The sequence below is a fragment of the Manduca sexta genome, chromosome 12 (genome assembly GCF_014839805.1).
Source record: "Manduca sexta isolate Smith_Timp_Sample1 chromosome 12, JHU_Msex_v1.0, whole genome shotgun sequence".
In the NCBI taxonomy this organism is placed as follows: domain Eukaryota; kingdom Metazoa; phylum Arthropoda; class Insecta; order Lepidoptera; family Sphingidae; genus Manduca; species Manduca sexta.
This window is the reverse complement of record NC_051126.1, coordinates 9,386,803-9,403,146: the sequence shown is the minus strand read 5'-3', so window position 1 is coordinate 9,403,146 and position 16,344 is coordinate 9,386,803. Positions and strand designations below refer to the sequence as shown.

The window sequence follows — 16,344 nt, the reverse complement described above, 5'->3', positions numbered from 1 at the left end:
ATTCGACGAGACCCACCATAATCTGCACTAGCCTTAGACATGCCGAGACGATAAAATTAACCATAATATTATACATTCATAGTATCACGCCTCTATCCCATAAGGGTAAGCAGAAACTATGGATTGTCACTGTATAATTCTGGCTTACTTCTCTCGTTTCCTCCACGTTCATCAATTTATGTAATTTAATATGTATGTAATAAATAGCAATATTCAAACGGTAGATTTCTATTACTTTTTTTTATTTTATTTTTTTTACTTTGTTGGCAGCTTATAAATGTATGCTTCAGTATTTGCTAGATAATACTGGCAACATTACACTAACCAGTATATCCGTTTGATTTCATCCGGCCGCCATATTAATTTACCGCTTGGCTTGTACATACGTGCGACGAAATAGAACGGCCTTTCTTTAATGTGACGCCATTTTAAGTGTGTGATAGGGGAATAAAATTAAGTGAAAACAATAATAAAATAGATCAAAATGAGTTACGGAAGGCCACCGCCGCGGATTGACGGCATGGTGTCGCTCAAAGTGGATAATTTGACCTATAGAACGACGCCTGAAGATCTTCGTCGCGTGTTCGAAAGATGCGGAGATGTCGGTGATATCTATATTCCTAGAGACCGGTACACAAGAGAAAGCCGTGGATTTGCATTTGTCAGGTAAATAATAATTAATTGTAACGTTGACGATAGATGCCGTAAAAATAGCATAAAGCATATTTTTTTTGTCCGTGGAAGCATCATCACTAATTGATTGTGGTTAAGTAAATGTGTATTTCTTATTATTTGTGAGGTGATTGTAAATCATATTTTGTATGTAGGTTTTTCGACCGACGTGATGCGGAAGAAGCGTTAGATTCCCTGGATGGACGCATGCTGGATGGCAGGGAGTTGCGCGTGCAGATGGCCCGCTATGGGCGTCCGTCTTCGCCATATAGAAGCCGATACGATCGTCGACGCAGGTATTTACAAAAGTTACAGTTTTATCATAATATCGATAACCCATTTCTTTATATTTTCAGGCAACATCTGATGTTAATCTTCATGTATGTATTATGAAAACGGTTTTAAACATATCCATTACAAATCTACAAACCCGACCTCAAAAATATACCACAAGAGTCCAAATCACACTTGAAATGTACTTTTTCAAAAATTATAAATTTAATATTGTTTTGTTACATCTAAAATTTTAATAAACTTGGTAATTATTTTAATTGTTTAGATTGCAAGCTATGATTGTGGCCCTACATTTTATTGTGTGGGGCCACTGTCAGTGCAGCAAACAAGTAAGCGACAAAGAGAATTTGCTACATTGGATCAGTGTGTGTGCAGACTCTAGATCAAAATCTGTCACGCATCTCTTACATAAGCATAGGAATGAACAACAATTACATAACTATTATTATCCACTAAAAAATAAATGAAGATTTTTAATACCTTTAAGCAGGAAAAATGGTATAAAAATAAGATATAGTTATAGTCCCCAATCCCATTGTAACAACTTTAATTATTTTATAGCAAATACCATTTGGCTTGGTTAGGAAAACCATAATTACGAAATCACTGTAAAATATGTAATTTCATATAGATTTTATACTTCCTTTAATGTTATAGAAATACTTTCTTCTTGCAATCTCTTAGTTCTTTATCATTAGAGGTATTAAAATTATTAAAAAATTTAATCACCACCATTCATATAAATGCAATTAAATTAGAGTTCATGTTAATTTATTTCACCTGGGACTTATGTTGGGAACTCTTGGGTCCTATGAAATATGTAATGGTTACAGGACAGATTTTATTTTGGCAGTCGGGCAGGTGATGCAATGTCAGCGGTGACCAGGCACATGCGTAATATGGTGTGATGGTTATGTTTTTAGCTATTCCCGTTCACGGTCTCGTTCACGTCGTCGCTCCAGGTCCCGATCCCGTTCGCGGAGGCGTTCGTACTCGCGTAGCCGTAGCCGCAGCCGTTCGCGGTCCCGGTCGCGCTCTGACTCCAAGAGCTCGCGTGGCCGCTCTCGCAGCCGCAGCCGCTCGCGATCCCGCTCCAGGCACTGAGATATTGGTACTTGTCTTACTTAACAAACTTTAATAGTTATAGTACTTAGTGTTATATCGTCATTCATTATTCTAGATAATTTATACATATACAGTCTTACTTATAAACTTGTTTTAGCGTAAAGAGGTGGTTAAGAATTGTTTAAATAGCTGTCAAAAACATGACCGGTTCCTAGTTTAAACCTAATTATAATTAAGACACAAGATGGCAAGTTTTAGCTTACATCTAATTGAGTAAATTCGTATTTTAACCAAGCATAGCTTTCCGACATTTTTATAAGTGAGACTGTCATAGTGTTACAAATTTTAAGTGATCTAGTTTTGATGGACAATACGTTAAAAAATTAAATCATTATCCTTCTTGAGAATATTGACCTATCAGATTTGAACAATAATGCTCTAAATTGCAAATTAACACAAAATTAATAAGTTGTGTGTTTGTATTAATTACATTCACTTAGCTAATATATGTTTGTTTTTTCTCAGGTTGAGTGAGAGAGTACCGTTAGTGAGCTGAAGTGCTGTTACCACATGACTGAGCAGCCTTTAGCAAAGGTACTATGACTCATCAGTTATGATAAGCCATCCACAGACCTAACTATGATTGACATAGTGGCAAAATGTTAATGCAACAAATTATTCTTAAGTTCCCCCTTCATTAGATATATTACTGTCTAACAAACAATATTGTATTCTTTACTTTTCCATGGTGTGTGACTGATCCATTGTAGCACACAAAATCATGAATTTGTTTCACTACATAATTGGGCTTTATTATTTCTGTTATTGTAAACTTTTAGTTGTTTAATTTGTTAGTTTTAAGTTAATATTAAAACAATTTGTATTTTAACTTATAATAGTCATGTTCTTGATTTGTAACAATTTCAAATAAATTCTTTTTAGGATATGTGAATTAATCCACACCTAGGTGTAATGCCATGCAGTGGTTAGATATACTTTCAGGTTCATTATTACAAAATAGAAGATCATGTACCACCACACGGGATAATTGGGCTAAATTGGGAATTAATTTGTGACCTCTTCATTTGTGGTAAATCTGACTATATCATATAAACATGAAGACCTTAGTTTATATATTAGTTTTAAAGCAATGTCATATTCGAGACAATCTTGAGTGCTGGGTCTCTTGTACTTGTACAATTATGTTTTAATTTTTTTAAGTTATTGTAAACTTGCATGACAAGGCCTTTATTATTCAAGCCAATAACATATGTAAAAGATTTTACAAATAAATGAATTAGTTTCCTTCATTAACTGATATATTGGTATGCTCAGGGCGTGAGGAGAGCGCGGGGAGCGAGGCTGTATGCGGGGAGGGGTGTGGGTTGTTGCTGTTGTTTGCGGTTGCTGACAACTGCTGAATTGCTGTTTTTGCAGAATGAAAGTTATGAGTAAACATTTATATTATTGACGAGCCGAGACACGCATTAAATAGGAACATTAAACACATTAACAAAAATGAAGACTTCAACTTTGAGGTAACAAGTGGTTCTGATTGCCCGTAAAACAATGTATAGATTCATTTTAATCCATACATACTATTATATACAATACTTTGCAGTTAAGTTTGAAAATGTCAGCACGGCAATTATCCATAAAATTAAACTGATTCACATTTTGAGCTTACTATGTTAAGTGTTAAAGATCGAAGTATGGAGATGGAGGCTGATGAGCAGAGTCCAAACTAACATTTACATTTGTTTGGCAGGCCGGTGCTGCTCGCTGGCCTGTTTGCTGTGGCAGTTTCCTGTTCCGATTGCTGTGATTTCCAGATTTGCGCGCGTCTAGGTTTATCGGTAAAAAATATAAAACCCTCCCTGCCCTCCAGACAAGAGTACATTTTGCTATTTAACCTCTTAAATGATTTTTGTACATGGTAAGAGAAATAGGTATGTTTGTAAAGATAGAAGAAAGAAGAATCATTACATTCGCAGGCGCCTGGCACTGGATTCTGTGTAGTTTTACTTACCGTCAATAAAACTATCTTACATGATGTATTGTTTCATTACACACAAGCTTTTGTTTGTGGCTGCACCCACGTTTATGTCGTTCCCAAAATTTCAAAAAAGATGCTTACAGAAGTCCAAAATTAAGAAATTCTAACTACATACTTAAGCAATTGAGAAATCAATTATATTGCGAAAGTTTAATGTATTTTTTTCTTAAATATATTGTGTGCCATTTTTTGCACATGGTTGGGATTATTTTAATATTAATAAAAAGGTTTTCGAATATATTATGTACACTTATTTCATTATCTCTGACGTCATACTACCTAATATAAAATATTTTGACAACCCTATCACTTTTCTCTATTAACCCCATACGTCGTATCTATTGACCCCGTATTCCGGGAAAATAGAAATTGACCAGGTTTTTGTCTTTTCCTCCTACGTAGATTATAATTTGGTTTTAAAATTGTAATTAGGTTGTAAAATAACAAGACTCCCACAATGAAAGCAGCTTTATTACCCGCAACTTACAATTGATATTATTAAAGTCGGTTTGAAAGTCTAGATTGTTTCTATTAACCCCGTTTTACTATACATGGTTATACGGGGAAATGTGACAAGGTCAAGGCAATATCTTCTTACCAATAGATTAGGGCCGTATTGTTACCAGTTACATTCGAAACAGGAGATTGAAATATCACTTTGTATTAACAGTGCTTACATTCTTTTTACTTTATGATTGAACAACTTTATAATCGGCCTCAACATGACCATCATACCATCTTAAAATAAAAGTTTCTGGAGGCGTATCACATGATAATGGTAAATACTCAATACAACTAGTCTACAAGAACGCAGTTCCGTCCTTGCCGCGTTCTCCGTCCCCCTGACCCTTCTAATAGTTCCAGCCCATATGGTAATGGTTAGATTATTAGTTTGCTACGCTACGCAGATCCATAATCATTAATGTCTTATCCTCTCCCAGTGACCATTCTGAGCCTAGTTTCGTAACCCGCTAGACAGTTTTTTTTTGTGAGCTGCCGTGGGTGCCCTGCGAACGGTGCACTTTCAGGCGATCCCCCGGATTAGCAACCACGGCAGTCCCTATGAAGCGTTGGTAGGCCCTACCGTTATCACCGAGGGTGCCAGTGGACGGTACCCTGGCGACCCACGGCTATCCGGTCTCAGGACCTGGGAGGAAGAAGGGAAGGGATAGAGTGAAGGAAGAGAAGAGGAAGTAGAAGGAACCCTCTCGGGATAGTTGGAAGGGAGAGGGAGGGGAAATGTTCGCGAACCCTTAGAGGCCTCGATGTATAATTAGCAACCATGAGGTATACTTACCAGTGGCGAAGGGTGAAAATTTTCAAAAGGGAACCCGAGGAAATATTTTTACCTACAGTTAACATATAAGGTCAGTCGGGGGAAGTGCGCCATAAAATTTTCATAGCTGGATTCAATGCAAAATAATTTCTTTTTGTGCTGACTTAAGAATGTAATTTTATTACTTTAAGGATATTTGGTATTTTGTGATAACAACCTATAGCCATTCAAGGAAATCGGACCATAAATTAATAATATATTGCTCAAAGTAAAAAAAATGGAAGTAGGCGCACGTGCCTCCGGAAATGGGGTAAGTGCGCCTGTGTACAAAAAAACGCCAATATGAAACATTATGAAGAAAACACTAATTTTAGTCCATAGAGAAATAGGTTTTACTCGTATTGCTCTTGGATAATTTTTAATCACTCAATATTATAACAAATTATGGCTGTCAAATCAAATTCGGGGTAAGTGCGCCATATATTTGTAAATCAGGGCTTCAAAACATTTTACAATTTCTTTTGCTATATTTAGGTATTAATATTAGAGTTTTGTGTGCGGATATGTTGTAATAAAAAATGGTAGCCCTAATACGAAATCCATTTTATTTCTAAAAACTAAAAAATACATACAAAAATGAAGGAATTAACGATTTTGAATGCGTTATAACTCAATTACTTAGAATTTGACTTTATGATATTTGATATGTTTTAGCTGCATTATACCCAGATAACGTGCCTGATCGAACATTTACAACCTCTTCACGTAAAGTTGGTCTAGACCAAGGTATTTCAGTTTTTCTTTTGTAAAAACGAACCATCTAAAACAACAAATATACGACGAATTAACTAATACGCCCTTTTATTTAAGTCGGCTCAAAACAAAATACCTTGAGTACAAAAAATTATGCTGTTAAGTATAACATTTTAATAATAATTCATATTAGTAAAACATATTCTCAAAAAAGGTTGGTTATATATATATGGATCAGGGGCAAGTGCGCCATACGACTACTAACTGTGGCGCACTTGCCCTACTCGACAATTTTGAGGTACATTTTTTCTCATTGCTAAAAAATCCTTTATTTTAGTGTATATAAATAAAATTCAGGCAGGAAGTTAAAATAAAAGATTTAAACTATGTATTCACCTTACTGGTTTACAGAAATTTGTTATATATCTTGAAATATTTCATGTTATCTTTCACGAGGTCATCTCTGTTTACAGGTCTAAATGACACTTAAAATAAAATGGCGAATAAATCGTATTAAAATGAACAGAGCCATTTGTGTTTTTTAGTGGAACTGTATTTCAGTTAGTAGCATAGATATAAGATTGCAGTAATTGTATAACATCAATAGTTTTAGATTTTTTTAGGGCAGGTGCACTTACCCCGTCGGCGCACTTGCCCCACCTGAAATTAAAATCAGTAAAATATAATACTTAACATTTTCCTTCTAACATAAACATTAAGTATAAGTCTAGTCTTTAAATTTACAAAATAATCACATAATTTGAATAACGGTACCTAAAAGAGTCCAACAAGAATTTAATAACGCACAAACACTAATTATACATTCTAAATTATTACAAATATTTCGCGCCAATAGCTCAACATGAAGCCGCAAATTCTCGGGTTACCCTGAAGTACACAGACACGCACGCACACATGTATCTTTACGTCACTTCCAAAAGATTAGACAAAGACACCGCGCTGCGTGTGAAAGAGACAACAATATCGCGAGGGAAGCTATGCACGGCCGGGTTCACTTCGAACACTATAAGGCGCGAGCATTGCGCGCGAGTTACAAATTAACAAATTTATATGAACTACCGATAACGATAACTAGTTGACGTATTGATTTAATTGAATAAGTATAAGACGATTTGTTTGAATATTCTATTATTATTCTAGTTATATTGTTGTGTTTTTATTTTATTATTTTTAACTAATTTGCAAAAGGTAACTCGGTAGGAATCGGCTTGTATGGACGCTTCGCCACTGATACTTACACATTACACACTGAACTGTGTGCCTAGGGACGCGGCAAATGTGCCCCTCGTGCATTTGGTGTGGTGACCGAACGCACAAGAATTGCATCAGGGGGACCGGTTAGTGGGCTGCCCTCAACATGGTCACTTAATTTTAAAAAGTTGTATTCATATAAAAGTTTATAAGCTTAACAAGTGTCGGTACATTTGTTAGGCTCACAAAGATATCGACAGGTTTAATCAAAAAAATTAACTAAATCAAATATGCATTATCAACAGGGTGGACCTTCAGAAATACCAGGGAAAGAAACCCAAAAATAATAAAGGACTTTTTTTAAAATATATATATTATTGTTATAACTACAAATATCTGTTAAGACTTGATTGTGAAATTAACAACTAGAAGTCCATTTTTAGCACTGCTTAATTTAAACCATCTGCCAGTCTTATGTTCCTGACCAATGGCCACATAAAGTCTACTGCCATCAGCAGTAAAATTCATACAGTTGATGAATCCATTTATCTCTACACTGAACACTGGAAGAACTTTCCTGTATGAATCTTGTACTTTCCATATCCTTACATAATTATCATACGAACCAGAGGCAAAAACATCAGAATTGATAAGTGTAGCGATACTTGTTATCCACCGGGGAACACCATTCTCAGAGCCATGAGCTTCCTGTACCGTACTTAATGGCTTTTTCTTCATCACACTCCACACACACAAGGAGCCATTGTCACTGCCAGATACAAAATGCTCTTCATCTAAAAGTTTGACTTCATCAAGACTTCCAACAGGTCCATTGAATATAAGCTGTGACTCTTCAACAATTTTCCATATTCTGACTGTGTTGTCTCTGCCTCCTGAGGTAATTGCTCGTTCTCGAGTCAAGGCATCAATTGATGTAATAGGTGACTGGTGTCCGAATAATGTCTCCACATATGCCATTTCATCCAGTGACCAGATTTTAACAGACCTGTCCTTACTTGCTGAGTACAAATCATGTGAATTCTTCCTAAAAACAAGGCCAGTTACAATGTCTTTGTGTCCTTTGAATGTATACAAATGTTTGAAACTAGTTGGGTCCCACACTTGTATATTTGTTGATTCATCTGATGAAGCCAAAAACTTTGAATCTGTTGACACTGCCAGAGACAAAATACCCCCTTTGAGTAAACTTGAATGTGTTTTATATGTTAAGCTTGCAACTTTTTTCTTTTCTTTTATGCTCCATTTAACTATCGTACCGCATTTGCTACCACTAAACACAAAACCATTGCCACTTACACACAGACATGTTAGAGTTAAGCGGTGCTCTTTACACCGTATAAGTCTTATGTCTTCCTCCTTTGGTTGCTCGTATGAATCTGCGATTTCTACTTTTAATTTACCTGTTTGTTCCAGGTAATCCCTTTGTAAACGCTTCTCAACAGCATCATCAAGCTCTTTTTCTTCAGCCCGTTTGGCTTCTTCCTGTTCGATTTCTTCTAAATACTTTTTGGCCAAACGTAATTTCTTTTGTTCCGCGGTTTCATGATCACTCTCAGATTCGTCTACGTCAGAAAACTTTTTAAGATCTAGGTCGCTTTCGGAAGAATCATGACCATTTTCGAGGTTAGGACCAGTAGGCCTTTTCGATTGTTTTTTCTTTATTTTTTCACCCTTTCGTTTCTGCACGTGCCTAGATTTTCCTTTTAAGAAAAAAGATGATGACATTTCTTCTTTTGGAATGATGTTTTATTGATAAGTTCAATTCAATATATTTTGTAGACACAAAATATCACATGTAGAGTGCACGTTCAAATTTAAACCATTGACAAATGGACTGATGACAGTTGACATCTCTTTTCTTTTATGTAGGTTGTCACTGATCAAAAAGTTAACGAAACGCCAATTGTCCAACTATTTATAAGAGTGATGCATCGATATATTTTTTTTACAGCCAAACAAAAAATTGGATTGGATTGAATATTTTTTTTAGTAAGTAGTTATAGACTTGCAGTTTTACAATGACGGAATCGGATTCGTTCTCAACGCTTTCGTCGCTAGTGGACAATTACCTGTTCAAATACAGCGTCACAGTCACGAACGTGAAAGATATCGACGAGAAATATCGAAATTGTGAAATTTAGTTAAGTATATTACATACTTGTCGCGAAAGGTCGCGAAATCATTGAAAGCCTGGCAACACCAAAGTGAGTATTTGCTAATGTATACATAGATATTGTGAGTATGTTCCTATATTTACGCAGATATTGTGAGTATCTTTCACCAAATATAAGTATATTATATTATAAATATTGTCCATAGATAGAATACTATATCGTCTATGTGTATTAAGTGAGTTTTGCACACTTTTCTGTTGAGAGTACCGCGTACAGAATATATCTTGCATGAGTGAGTGAGTGGTTTACTGTAGTACCAACATTCCCTGACTATAAAGTTACAATATGGCCGAAAGTACAAATGCGCGCCATTTAAGTAGAACTTTTGAAGTTGTGTTTAACTAAAGATCTAAACATATAAATGTGAGTGGGTTTTGTGTTACTTTTCTATTCGCACATGTGAGTTGGCTTTTGTTTCACTTTAGATTTATAAGTGAGTGAGTTTATGTTTTACTTGCTATTCACACATGTGAGTTGGTTTAAGTTTTCCTTTTATTCACATTGCATTCATTTCACTTTGATTTGTGCAACACTGAATGCGGCACATATAACTTATAACACTCTAACTTGTTTGTCATACAGTGAATGATTATTTACTTAGCTTAATTTACCTGTATACAGAATTTACCGTGTAAACTAGACATCTACCCGCGGTAAGCGTGTTAATGTCTCCAAACTGAGAAGTTACATATGACAAATTTGAAGGGTGTTTATACTTACATTTACATTTGAGACGTCGTGTCGTTCCAGAGTGATAGTATGTCCGTATAACTTGTAACTTACCTAAATGAATATCTCGCCGTATGTTCTCGTCTGGAGAGATTCCGTGTGGAGAGGAACTTCAGGGGGTGGACACTTAGAACATTTTGTGTAATGATGAATGATTATATATCTTAATGCCGTTACATAGAGTTTAGTTTTGGTTGACAAAAGGATGTCTCATCGTAACATCTTGTACCAACATAATAATCCAATAAATTTTGAAAGTATGTTGGCTACCATGATAGTTGATAATTTGCCGCCATTATTGACGGTAGATTTGTCATTGTTGAAGTTTATTTGCAAAAAAATTGTATTATTGCGATTATGTTCAATAATAAGTTATGTTTTATGCCGAATACGTTGAGTTGAGCCAGCTTTTTCGTTTTGTGTATATTTCTTCTTGAAGGAATTTGTGTAGTGTGTGTTACGAGATAGTGATTCTTATTATTCCGAGATATTGACTCTAATTCTGTTTACATTTGTGTAGTTTATTGATTTTGTGTGCGAGAATGGGGAAAAGAATTAATGTGTATAAAAATGTGAGGTTTGTGGCATACAAAAGTACCCAAAGTCAAATATATTTATGGTTAAGTATCCACTTGATCTACACCGGTAACAGAAAATTTATATTATGATTTAAAAGATTACATAAAAGTGATGTATATTTAATTCAAATTTACAACCTCAGGTAGTCGTTGAAGAGAATACTCTAGATTATGGAGTTTCAATTCTATGCTTAGTAACCTAATCAAAAAAGGCACGTGTGAAATCTATGAATTTGCCCTTGCAATAATTGTATCATAGTAATTGTTGATTAGACGGAAAAAGATCATATCTGTAAGGTATAAAATTTTTCAATTTCCATATAAAATTGGAAATAAATAACGGAAAACTGGAGTGTTATGAATTTTTAAGTAGGAGACCTAAACATTATACAATTTATACATAAGAAATTCACGTGATAATATTGTGTATTTTCTAATTAAATAAAGGGAATTATTAAAAATTGTGGACGTTTTATTTTTAATATTCTAAATTCAATCATAATTTATACCAGTGTAAGATTTATGATCAGCAAATTTATCGATATAAAGCTGTCGATACAAAATTATCGATAATATCGATTAAATAAGGAACGTTCCTAGAAACGAGCAGATTTATAGTAAGTTGGCAGCCTTGCGTATCATTTTTTCTGCGTAATGTTGGTACAAAATGTAATTCTACTGGACTCACGTATGTGTGCGTGAGCTCAAATTCAATGTACTAAGTGCCGCCTCTTCTTACGTAGTATATTACTTACTCTATGAGGAACTTACAACCACGACCTCTGGGATCTGATGCTCTGAGCGATTCCACTTACGTACATCCTTATTCCTTACTTACCTACATCCTTATTCCCACCTTACCGGAATCGGTATTCCGATCGATTCCACTTACCGGGATCGGTACTCCGATCGGTCCCACCTTACCGGAATCGGTACTCCGATCGATTCCACTTACCGGGATCGGTACTCCGATCGATCCCACCTTACCGGAATCGGTACTCCGATCGATTCCACTTACCTAATGGAGTCTGATGCTCTGAGCGATCCCTTATGGTGGGGAATTTATAGCCACAAAGCGGTGATCCGTGAGTCATCCGGCGGGAGGCGACCAGCAATCGCCCGGTACTTCCCTCGTAGAGTGGGGGAGGATCCGATTTAATTGTGCTTTCACATTAGTAATCTAACTCTGAGATGATGCCGAAAAGGCGCTATAACAATTGCGGCTTAGTTTATGCACTTACTTAATGTACCAAATCAGAACCTGGAACGTCGCGTTACCTGTTTACTATTTTTGGCACCCTTAGGACTAATATAAAGCTTTGGCTCTAACTTATATTTACGAGACTGAACTTGTACTAAATTACTATTCTAATCTTGACAATATAACCATCCAGTATCAGTTCTATAAGTCCTGATAGCCTACTCACTGGCATTGCGACAGCAATGTCATAGACTCATTTATAATTAACAGGAGCGGTCTCTCTGATGTGACACGAAAAGGAATTTGCCGCCATCTAGGAATGTTGTTTTGGAAAGCCACAGTCCGTATAACACAGAACATTACAAGGTATGTCATGATGCTGTTATCTTTCGTTTCCTTCCGACATATGATAAACTTATTAAATACCCTTACTTATAAATGCGAAGCAGATTTAAACATAGTTGATTTTGTTCTCATATCAAGAGATAACTGATACTTACACACATTAAACATACCTATTTTTATATTTTTATTAGGTGCGACATCATCGCACGTGATATTTTACCTTTTCGCCACTAAACCCCCAAACGGGCGAAAACAATACTATACTTTTACAACGCCATCCTGATATTTTGTTGAAAACACATTTTTATGTTATTTTTAGAGATTTTTCTGCTAATCAAATTAAGAATTGTATCTTGCCACTTACTCACAGATTACCTTATCGTACAGCTAAAGAGTACAGTTTGCATTCAACACATACATGAATATTATAACACGGTAACATTATCTGTACACCTTGCTTCGATGACGTCACATCGATGCTAAAGTACAGTGTGGAAAACAAGTACAATTTATTATTTTTTGTAGCGACTGAATTTTAGTACTCTTAGTAGATGTATGATCTTAAGTATTTGTGGATATAGATTATTATAGAATAATTTAATAAATGAATATTTTTTCTAAAGATTTACTTAACAAAAATAGTCCAAATATAACAAATAAACTTCCAATCGTAACAATATATTTTCAAAACAAAACAATCATTAGGCGCAAATAACCCAATTCTCGAAACGCGTATCGTCAACGAAGATGCAAACCGTACTGCAAAGAGAATTATAATATATATGGAAATAGAGAGCCTACTCGTTGGGTTTTTGTGCCAATCGACATTACGGCTGCTTCATACTTGTGAGGTAGAGGGCGTTCGCGATTTTCGTTGCGTTTCACGATTCAGGTTTATTGTGTTTTATTATTTTGCAAACGGTTTTAAAAGTGCAGAAGACGGCAATCCAAGTATTAAAATACTTAGAAGCAGATCTGTATTTGCTATGCCGTCGTAGTATAATATTTCTGACATCTTATTTACAGTGTACTTCTATCATTATCAATACATAATAATTCGATAGTAATAAGATCTAAGAATAAGATCGTTAATCAGACAAACATCATATTGAAAATATTATTTTTATTTTATTTTTTTGCTATAACATTTTGTGTACAAAATGCTTATAGTAAGTACTAATGATATTCACATTCCATATTAGATTTACAAAGTATTACACCTCTATTAAGGTGGTAGCTCAAGGTCCATTTTCATACATTTTGTTTCGGCTTTAATCTGGGTAACTAAACAAGTATTGGCAAGTAAAGAATTTAAATTCACGTCTAGTTAGTGATTAGTTCTCGCAGTTGAAAGAAAACGTAAAAATAATTAATAATCATGGATATTTCGGCCAGTTTATACCCAGATTAAAGCCGAAACAAAATGTATGAAAATGGACCTTGAGCTACCACCTTAAATAATTATAATAAGAACTGATTTAAAACAGGTCTATGAAACCGGGTAGTAATCAACAGCGAAATGCGAATGCGATACAAATTGCCAATACATATTAGATATATACCATAACAGTGGGTATATGATCTAAATAGAGTATGTACTAAAAAAGGAGAGATTCGAACAATTAACGCGATAAAAGCAAAATAATTTCGCACTTGTGTACATGATATTATCTTTAAATTGCCATCACTTAACTATTAATTATGGGTTACGTGGTGGTTAAATTACAACATACAATAAACACAAAATGAGCATTATGATCAAACAACGAAATCATAAATAAGTCGTATACAAAATGATAATTGTTACATAAAATATAAAGGAAGTAATGCGAATTGCTGCAGAAATGTAGGTACCGGTTGTAACATTAACAAAACATCAACTAAAGCAAGCAGGTCGACGCAGGAACGATTGAATATTTTCTGAACGATGCAATATTATTAGGCGACACAGAAGGGTTATATATATATAATATTAATTCATTATACAATAAATATATATATATATATATATATATATATATATATATATATATATATATATATATATATATATATCGTTAATTTGACACCTGTATAACTAAAAGACTTCATCGAGCCAATTTGTAATTATATGTACAGTCATGATGCTATAGTGAATAGTGCGCCGTTTTATGTGCAATTTTGTTAGTCTATGACGCGTCTATTTGTAAAACGTCTTTGCCGGTGCCACACACAGACAAATATTAGAACACTTGTTTGAACTCATGTTTGGCACGGGTATTTGCGTATTTGTATTCTATTACAGACACTGACCAAATTAAATTTTTATGGCTTTTACTTTTAGGTTTCCATATATAATCAGTTCTCATTCAAGCAACTCGATAACTTTGAACGCTTGATGTGTGGTCGTAAAACCAATACCGAATGACAAGATAATACGTAAACATTTAAACAAACTTTGCACAAATACGAAAATTCCCGTGCCACACATGAGTTCAAATATTTTTGTTATCTGTGGCGCCGGCATAATATTATCTTTTGACATTGATAAATGACGATGTCTTAGTTTTTTTAATAAAAAGAAAGGTGGACCAAGGAACAACTTTATTCAACTGTATGTGTGACGTCATCAAGAATTTCTCGGGTTTTTATTTTTTGTTTCTTTGAAATTAAGTAATCAAAAAATATGAAAAATACATAATCGTACCCAGAGTAGAAAAATTAAGAAATGGTATTTTTGTTTAAGGCACTTTAACATTTTGAAATGTTAATTTTACGCTGAAGCTGTTGTCCATGAAGGATACATCAGTAAAAGAATCACACTTGGACTTGATAATTTATCTATTTTAAACTCAAATCAAAGTCGTTTGCCCTTATGGTAATTTTAAAGGATCTTTTAGTAAGGGACCGTAAACACTGTAGTCACAAGAAATCAATCTTATGAGACTGCTAATCATTTTGTAGATACATATTCTATTTTTAAGATGGGACAGCAAGGGCAGCACCTTTTACCATTTAAATATGAACGTGAAAGATAAAAAATATCTGTATAAATAATAATAAACAATACGTGAACAAAAAAAGCGGCGTTGGCCTAGTTGATTGTGGAACGGACTGCCAAGACGAATGTCCGCAGGTTCAAATCCAAAGGCACACACCTCTGACTTCTCTAAAAATATTATGTGTATATTCTTTGTGAATTATCGCTTGCTTCAACGGTGAAGGAAAACATCGTGAGGAAACCTACAAACCTGGGAAATTCTCTAGAGGAATTTTCAAGGTTGTGTATCACTACTACTACGTTGTGACTATAGGTTATATATCATCACGCTATGATCAAAAGGAGCGGCGCAGTAATGAAAACTGTAGCAAAAAGGGGGGAACTTTATAACTTTTGAGAGATTTAAACGTAAAACTATATCACGCGGGCGGAGCCGCGGGCAAAAGCTAGTTTACAATAAATAAAAATCGCTACACCCGTTCAATGAATTAAATAAATTGTTAAGTAAAAGTGTGAAATCTACTAACTGACGACATTCTGCTGGAATTCTGCTCTTGCCGTTAAATGTTCAGCCGCAACAGCTCATAAACGGGGTTGTTATTTGTCCTTTAACGCGTATTATGTCATGTTACCAGTATTTTCCTTTCCGTAAATATACAGCTTTAGTTACATCTTTCTTTAACCAACTCTGTTATGGGACCGACATTAACGGGTGCCTGCTCGCATGTTGTGTTGATTACGTTAAGCCCAGCATCAATGGCATCTTCCAAGACAGTTCGTATTAATATATTTAGCTCTATCTTATTAAGTCCATTTGTGAAATAATATGCTATTGGCTGATTAAATTTTTTTTTTTATGCCTTTTATTATAAAAACCAAAGCGTAGTTAGAAAAAGAGCATTTTTAATGTGAAGCAAACTCTTGTATCTTTGTATGGATCATATGACACAGACAAAAAGACCAAAGCAAAAACAATCTTTTTCCTTTA

At 34.8% G+C, this 16,344-nt stretch overlaps 2 protein-coding genes and 1 long non-coding RNA gene across 6 annotated transcripts; 2 read left to right on the top strand and 1 right to left on the bottom strand.

The window, feature by feature from the left end:
- The first annotated feature begins 333 nt into the window (after positions 1 to 333).
- LOC115443642 (serine/arginine-rich splicing factor 2) lies at positions 334 to 4,084 on the top strand. Of its 4 annotated transcripts, none has more exons than XR_003938637.2 (5): positions 334 to 666; positions 828 to 968; positions 1,929 to 2,077; positions 2,557 to 2,625; positions 3,367 to 4,084. XR_003938637.2 is itself a non-coding variant. In XM_030169122.2 (4 exons), the coding sequence occupies exons 1-3, from the start codon at positions 485 to 487 to the stop codon at positions 2,068 to 2,070; spliced, it is 465 nt and encodes a 154-aa protein (XP_030024982.1). In that variant the 5' UTR covers positions 335 to 484; the 3' UTR covers positions 2,071 to 2,077; positions 2,557 to 4,084. The 4 variants fall into 4 exon arrangements, 2 of the variants coding, with proteins under 2 accessions (XP_030024982.1, XP_030024981.1); XR_003938636.2 differs by having other exon boundaries at positions 341 to 666; positions 1,890 to 2,077; XM_030169122.2 differs by having other exon boundaries at positions 335 to 666; positions 2,557 to 4,084.
- A 3,599-nt stretch (positions 4,085 to 7,683) lies between these two features.
- Positions 7,684 to 9,232, bottom strand: LOC115443654 (U3 small nucleolar RNA-interacting protein 2). The gene has a single exon (XM_030169136.2). It carries the CDS (start codon positions 9,072 to 9,074, stop codon positions 7,728 to 7,730), a length of 1,347 nt encoding a protein of 448 aa, XP_030024996.1. The 5' UTR covers positions 9,075 to 9,232; the 3' UTR covers positions 7,684 to 7,727.
- A 428-nt stretch (positions 9,233 to 9,660) lies between these two features.
- On the top strand, positions 9,661 to 12,494 carry LOC119189123. The gene is made up of 2 exons (XR_005112259.1): positions 9,661 to 9,922; positions 12,302 to 12,494. It is a non-coding gene; the product is annotated as an uncharacterized LOC119189123 (long non-coding RNA).
- The last annotated feature ends 3,850 nt before the right edge of the window (positions 12,495 to 16,344 follow it).